The 7,422-nt window shown below is 46.1% G+C and overlaps 1 protein-coding gene across 2 annotated transcripts; it reads right to left on the bottom strand.

Annotated features, from left to right (window-relative positions):
• Positions 1 to 494: 494 nt before the first annotated feature.
• LOC125482419 (V-set domain-containing T-cell activation inhibitor 1-like) lies at positions 495 to 7,213 on the bottom strand. 2 transcript variants are annotated; one of them, XM_048594489.1, is made up of 5 exons: positions 7,024 to 7,213; positions 5,730 to 6,074; positions 4,454 to 4,490; positions 2,798 to 2,906; positions 495 to 1,339 (listed from the first exon to the last, which is right to left on the bottom strand). In XM_048594489.1, the coding sequence occupies exons 1-5, from the start codon at positions 7,178 to 7,180 to the stop codon at positions 1,328 to 1,330; spliced, it is 660 nt and encodes a 219-aa protein (XP_048450446.1). In that variant the 5' UTR covers positions 7,181 to 7,213; the 3' UTR covers positions 495 to 1,327. The 2 variants fall into 2 exon arrangements, with proteins under 2 accessions (XP_048450446.1, XP_048450447.1); XM_048594490.1 differs by lacking the exon at positions 5,730 to 6,074.
• Positions 7,214 to 7,422: the final 209 nt, after the last annotated feature.

Genomic DNA, 7,422 nt, shown 5'->3' with positions numbered 1-7,422 from the left:
CACCAGACCCGAAATGTTAACTCTGATTTTTTTCATTCACAGATTCTCCCAGACCTAATGAGCTTTTCCAGTAATGTCTGTTTTTGTAGCATTTCAGTAGAATTTAGTTCAGTGAAGGAATAGCTGGTCGTCAGGGAGGAATTGTTTAGTTTGTTAATAATTCTGTTAATTTGTTCATTTTTAGGGTTAAATAAATAAATAGTTTCTTGCTATTTATAGAGTGGATCAGGGATTTGCTTTCTTATATCCACTCTTAACAGATTACGAAATGAAAGGCAAGCTTCTCTGGGTGATTCTGGGATAATTATTAGAAGGGAAGCTCTACTTCTGTCACAACAGATTGGGGCTTGTGTGTCGATTTAATTATCAAAGGGGTTTGACTTTCACTGCCTTTTAAACAGATATCATACATATTTGCACCAGCTTCCCTTTCATTGCATCCTGGAGCAACCAGTACATACCAAAAAGAAACAACTACATATGAGATTCATAAATAAAATATTTTTAAATATTTTATTCATAAACAAAATATATCAAAATAGGATTGGAAACAAAATATTTATGTAGAAAATTAACAGTCACATTTACAGGACATATAATCTGTACAATTGTTGGCAAGAGGCATTTTCAACGTGTAAACATCCAGAATCTGAATCCTGATATGAAACAGTTGCTGGCAATGCTGTAGTTCCTGGCTTTGCCCAGTAGATGATGCTGCAGAGAAAGTTTCTGAAGCCCACTGTGGGAGCACCATCACTACAAGGACTGCAATGGCGCAAGTCAAAATGGAATACAAATGGGGTCCTGGCAGCATCACCCACACGAAGAAGTTAGTAAATTAGAAATTAAGTCGTAAATGAGGAAATTACCTGAGAAAAATATGTAACAGCATTAGTGTTTCAGTTAGAGTTCAGGTAATACAGAACCTGGCTTTGCACAAGGTATATAACAGGAACACTGATATAGTGCACAGAATCGAAGATAACACTTCCACTGGGATGTTCCATCCTGAGATGGTGCTGCTCAGAAGGGTTTGTGCAAGGTGGGAATTGACTGTTGATCCCAATCCTGAGCTCAGACTTTGCACCAGCAATCACTCGATCACCACAATACTGGGCTGATTTCCCCCTCCCTGAGCCAGGCTCAATGCCTGGGGTAACTCACTTAGTGCTGGACAGCCCCGTTCCCCAGAAGGTTTTGTTCTCCAGCCGCTCCATCCTGATGCTCAGGTGCTGTTGGTACAAGGCTCCGTGCTTCACCTGAACAGGTCACCTCTGTCAAAGGGATACCATTCGATGCTTCATTTTGATTGTTGGAGTATGGGTTTTTAACATAATTCCTAGGAGAGCAAAAACAGTAGATCACAGGTTACATTAAAGGAATCCAACATTGGACGCTGTGTAAAGGAGATGTTCAGGAGCACAGACCCATTACATGACACTCACCATCCTGGGGACCAATTGCAGCTGGAAAATGGGTGACAGTTGCTGCATGGCGAAGGTGCACAGAGTGTAGAGGAGAGGAGGTTTGTCGGGGAGGCAATGGGCAAGACCTGGACACTCCACAGGAGCTGTGCTGACCGACAGAGGGAGGGCCAGAGGGGAGTGTGAGAGAACCCTACAGTAGTTCCTCCTCTCACTGTGAGGGGGGTATTTGGGGAAACACAGTGAGCACAGAAATAAGGAAATCTGAGGTGGGCTTCCCAGTGACCGAACCCTCCTATATCCAGGGTAAAGGGGCAGGTTTGCAAAGTCCAAGAGGAAACTGAGCAACGACAACTTGCATTTGTAAAGCATCTTTAACACCAAACACTGGAGGGTTCAAACAAAATTTGACATGGAGCAACATGGGGGTATTTCAGCCAGGAGGGTAGCTTCTGTGGATTAACCGAAGCTTGGTGTGGGAGGAAGGAGAGAGGTGGAGAGACAAATCTGCGTAAACTCAGACAACGAGGTTTACGTTGTGAATTGCTGAGCCTCAGAGCCAGGCAGCTGAAGGCAGAGCCACCAATGGGGCAGCAATGGAAATCTCAGGGATACAGGGGCACAGAGATCTGAGGGCTGTACAGCTGAAGGTGGGTACAGACAGGGAGGGCTGAGGCCATGGAGGGATTTGAAAAAGGATGGGAATATTCAAATCTGTCCATTTCGGAAACTGAAATAGATTTAACGATGAAGCGCCCACAAACATATGGAGTATAAACATGAACCAGCTTATTCCCTGTTTGCAGCCTCGGTATCCTCCTCACAGCTTACTTTCCCACTGAGCTTTGTATCATCAGCAAACTGGGACAATTCCACTCTGTCCCCTCATCTCAGTCCCTGATATAGATTGAGAGTCTCTGAGGTCCCAGCACTGATCCTTGCAGCACCAGTTACGTCCTGAAAACTGAAAACGACCCAATTGTTCCTGCTCTGTTCCTGTCCATTAGCTAACCTTAAATCCATGCTATATTACGCCCCTCCCCCCCAACCACCACCACAACACCCCTATTCAACTGCGCCCTTTTCTTGTACAACAACCTACTGTGCGGCACCTTCTCAAATTCCTCCTGAAATTCCAAATCTATGTCCCATCCTCTGGCTCTCCAGTGGTCCATTCCAATCCACGGGGACTGTTCAGCAGCGAGAGGATGACAACCTGGTAGTGACTGGATGATGCTGCTCAATGACAGGCTGGATTGAAGCATCCTCACAGCTCAGAGAATGGACAGGGACAGAGCCCAGCAACATTTCACACAATGTTATACAAAGATAAAAGGGTTACAATGGAAATAGTGGAACATTCCATAACTCACCATCTGTCTTGTTTTCTGACTTTGTAAACCCCAATTGCAAAGAAGACAACTGAAATGGCAGCGATTCCAATTCCCAATCCAACTTTTGCTCCAGTGGAGAATCCAGGACCTGGAGACAGAATGATGCCATTAACAGAATGGGACATACGAACAAAACTAACAGCAGAGAACCTCAGCACCTAGTGTTTCAGAACCAGCCCCAGTACAAACAGATCCCTGGGTAATTCCAGTCCTGGAGGGATGTGGGAGGTTAGATCCCAATAATCACACACCTACCAGACCACCCCACAGCTCCATGTAAACACACACACACTGCCCCACAATAGGATCAATACATGCTTTCCAACAGAGAGAATTATAGAGAGAACACTAACCAACAACAACTTCCCTTCAATTAATCCCAACAGTTGCTGAAATTAATTTACTTTAAAATTCTTTTTCTGCTGGGAACCCTCCATGATAGAGTGGAATGTGCTTTACAACTGGGTCAATATTATATCCCACTGCCTTCACTCCAGGGTCATTCCCTACAGACTGTACCTCACTGCACCCTCACCTCTGGTGGGCCTGTCCTTCCAATGGGACACAGCATACCCAGGGATGGTGATAGGGGAGTCTGGGATGTTGTGTTTTTTCTGTCAGTGTGACTATGTCCCACAGTCTGCCAAGTTGGACACCAATCCCCAGATGTTAGTGAGGGGGCCATTGCAGGGTCAGCTGGGCTGGGTGCGTCATTGCTGTGCTGTGCTCACAGCCAGTGATCCACTCTGTTTGCTTGTGGATTTTCCTGTCCAGGAGGTTTGATACAAACTGACTGATGTGCTCAGACAATTAAAGAGGGCAGCGAAAAGTCCCCCAGGTTAATGTGGGACTGGAATCACATAGACCAGACAGGGTAAGGACGACAAGGTTTCCTTCCCTAAAGGGACATGAGTGAACCAGTTGGTTTCTTACAACAATCCAAAGGCTTCATGGTCACTTTTATTGGGACCAATTCTCTATTTCCAGATTTTTTTATGAAGAAACTGACTTTAAAATGTAAAACTGATACTGGATTTTCAAGGAGTTGTGATCAATGACTTAATGATTTCATTTCCATTGGAAGATTAAAGCTGAGGATTGCTCCATTTATGACAAAAATTCCCTGTACAGTGTACACAATACCTCATTTTATTTTTCGACTGGAAAAACATAGTCACACATGGAACCAAGTAAATCTGAAAACTGTGAGAAAATTCCCTTTCTCCCTGGGACGGGGTGGAAGGGCAGGTTACACCTGGATCAATATTACTCTCCACTGACTTCAACCAGCATCACTCCTAACCCCATCAGTTTCCCAACAGGTGTGTTCCGTTCAAATCGTACTGAGACTCTCCACACAGAATTCCAGAAACACTAATACTAGTGGGAAGCAGGAATCCTCACAGTTCTATATCTCAGGGACAACAAGGGGAGTCTCAGAAACAGAACTAACAATTCCATGGAGTTTAAGGACCAGTTCCAGGTAACAGTGACCCACACCACTCACTCTTACAGAGTCACTCTGTGGGAAAATATCACACAGCATTTCAAACCTTCCAATGTCCCTCCCTGTCTATCCAGCATTATCAAATCTAAGAGTTGAAAACACATGCAGTAGTTTAGAAACATATTTACCTGGTACAGGTGTGTTCGGTCCAGGTGTAGGAGCTCGCTGTAAAGAAAACATCATGTGTTTAGTATGGTGCGTGAAACAAACTGCAGAAATGTTCAGAACTATATCGGGTTTTAGGGAAACACATCCAGAGAGGCTGAGGTCAAACCGATCAGGAACAGGATCGGGAGTGAAAATTCCCGGTGAGGGTTATCAACAGTTTCTTGAGACAGTGACAGGCAAGTTCAGGATTGCATTAACCGTGAAGGGTAGAATGGAAGTTTTCCAGAGTTACCCTGATCAGGATCATTCCCAGCAGCTGACATCCCCCTGTGGGGACAATCCTCACAGGATCCTGGGCCGCATGGGACACTTTCAAGCTCAGTGCACTGGGTCTTGTAAAGGCTGCTTGGGGGGTGCTGTGGTCCCACCTCCTGCACACCAACCTCAGGCACAGAAGGACCATGTTTCTGGGGAGGAAGTGCAGGTTCTGACACCGTTAACCCCTTCCATCACCCAGTTTGGTAGCTCTGCCCTTCAGGGCTCAGCCAGCTCACTCGGTGGAGTTCATTACTGAGTTACCTTTGGGGATGGACAGGGAAGACCCACTCAGTAGATTCTGTGTCTGTGTGACCCTCAGTGCTTCCTCCAAGTGGTGCTGAGTCGGTCAAAATCAGCAGGAGGTTTCCAGGCCCACGTTTGACCCGAGGCTGAGAGGCTTCATGAGGCTCAAGAGTCAATGTTGAGAAGACCAATCAGCTCTCTCCCTCCTGACTGTATCCCACTGGTGTGATTGGACACAGCCTGGGATGGTGATAGTGCAGTCTGGGGTCTACAGGGGATTCTGTCATATCACACAGCCCAGCATACTGACACCAGACCCCAGATTTTAGTGATGGGTCCTTGCAGAGTCGACTGGGCTGAGTGCGTGTTTGTGGTTTCCTGATTCAGTCCCTGGGTCACAATCAGTGATCTGTTCACTTTTATTCCTGTTCCTCTTTGTAATGGTGAGATAGAAACTCACTGTCCTCTGTACTGATTTGGCAAATCAGTTAAATGACCCCCAGGTGAATGTGGGTCTGGAGTCACACATAGACACAGACAGAGTAAGTACAGCAGGTTTCCTTCCCTAAAGGGACATGAGTGAACTAGTTGGGGTTTCTCCAATAGCTTCATGGTCACTTTTATTGGGGAAAACTCTCTATACACAATTTAAATTGACTCATAGTGGCATAACTCCAGCTCAACCACAGACAGAAATTCAAAGATTAAATAGCGAATATCAGATATCACTCTCACCTCTTACAAAGAGATGGACGTGATCAGTCTGTTCCAATGAAAGATCCGCAGCCATTCTCTTATAAATGTGACACTGAAACTCCCCCGGGTCTGTCTTGTTGAGGTCAGCAATCAGAACTGACCAGTTGCCAAATTCCAGTTGATCTTTGAACAGGTTTGTTCTGTTTCTGAACAGTGGGTCTTGTTCTCTCAAATCATCATTCCCATCAACAAACTGGTGTACAATTTCCCTCTCATGTCTCCCCCAGACAACTAGTAAATCAGAGACTGAGACATTCCCTTTGTAGGTACAGGGCAACACAACCTGCTCCCCAAGGAACCCAGAAACTGGGACAGGCGAGTCACCTGGAAAAGATTGAAAGTATTTATCCATAGATATAACGTCCCTGCTGGTACATTGCATCCCAAGCTTCACATGGTTACACTGCGATTCTGGATTTACCAAAAGCTCTGATCAGTAACTCACTGCTTTCATTTCCGTGGGAAGGTTAAAGCTTGGACATTGAGGATCTTCAACTAAAAGCAGCTTGTGCTGGATATTTGTCAGCACTGAGCAGCTGGCCAGCAAGCCAGCACTTTGAATCACATGTTTCCCATTTGGACACACGCTGGAGATTGGGGGCATTAGGTGAGTGTAAAATGGGACGGGGCACACTGTGAGGTGAAGCTCAGGGCCAAAGAACTGACACGTGAATGTAAAGTCAGGAATGGATAGGGAGGGGATACCCAAGGATGGGGTGAGGGTTATCAACAGTTTCTTGAGACAGTGACAGGCAAGTGCAGTGTGCAGGGTGTGAGGCAATGATGGTCTGAAAGGGGCTGAGACCACGTGGATCCTCATCTCCCTCCACCACTAACCTGTCAGAATTTGCTCCTCCCTCCTGTTCACGTCTGCCTCCTGCTATGGCTGAAAGCCCAATCCCACACTCACATTACTAGACAATTCACAGTTCTGTTTGATCCCAGAACTGTCCCAGATTCCTGATTCCTACTGCTCAGGATCCTATCCCAATCCCACTGGATCCCAGTTTCCCCTCCCTGTGTCACCGAGTATTGCTCAGTGTGCAGATGCCACTGTTCCCATCCCAGGGATTAATCTGAAGACATTAAATGTCTTTCTTTCAGTCTTCTCTGGTGATCCTGGTGTGGGATCCAAAGCTACTGTGCCCACTCCCTCAATGGATCCACTTGCAGCCCACACAGCACCTTAAAAGCAAGATGAATTCCAGGTGTCCCCCCACCCCACCCAAGCGTTTGATCACTGCTGAAATGTCCCAACAGTCACAGCACTGACCTGAAACAGCAACAACATTTAGCAGCAGCAGGAGTAGTTTCTGTGCGTTGTGTCCCTGCAACAAGAAAACACAGTGAGCCCCTTTCCAACAGATTACCTTCCTGGTCCGGAAAAAAAAACAGAAATTGCTGGAGAAGCTCAGCAAATCTAGCAGCATTTATGAAGAAAAAAAACAAGAATTAACGTTTCGGGTCCGGTGACCCTTCCTGAGGACTTTCTTCACAGACGCTGCCAGACCTGCTGAGCTTTTCCAGCAACTTCTGTTTTTGTTCCAGATTTACACTTCTTTCGGGTTCCCTTCCGGATCAGGTTGATGATCTAGTCCCGGCCCGGATGATGACTAACAGATACAGAGAAGGGCTGGGACATGGAAACACGGAGTGAGGAGGTTGGGGACAA

The sequence above is a fragment of the Rhincodon typus genome, unplaced genomic scaffold (assembly GCF_021869965.1).
Source record: "Rhincodon typus isolate 14 unplaced genomic scaffold, sRhiTyp1.1 hic_rhity00010045, whole genome shotgun sequence".
NCBI classification, from domain to species: domain Eukaryota; kingdom Metazoa; phylum Chordata; class Chondrichthyes; order Orectolobiformes; family Rhincodontidae; genus Rhincodon; species Rhincodon typus.
The sequence above is the reverse complement of the archived record's forward strand: the minus strand, read 5'-3'. Positions and strand labels throughout refer to the sequence as shown.

What these genes read in the sequence shown, in the direction of transcription:
- LOC125482419 (XM_048594489.1), bottom strand. Translation starts at nt 7,180, where the DNA reads ATGCTGCTAGATTTGCTGAGCTTCTCCAGCAATTTCTGTTTTTTTTTC. An exon ending in CGTCCATCTCTTTGTAAGAG is followed by an intron (nt 4,491 to 5,729) that starts GTGAGAGTGATA and finishes TTTTCTTTACAG; the next exon opens with CGAGCTCCTACACCTGGACC. An exon ending in ACCGAACACACCTGTACCAG is followed by an intron (nt 2,907 to 4,453) that starts GTAAATATGTTT and finishes TTCTGTCTCCAG; the next exon opens with GTCCTGGATTCTCCACTGGA.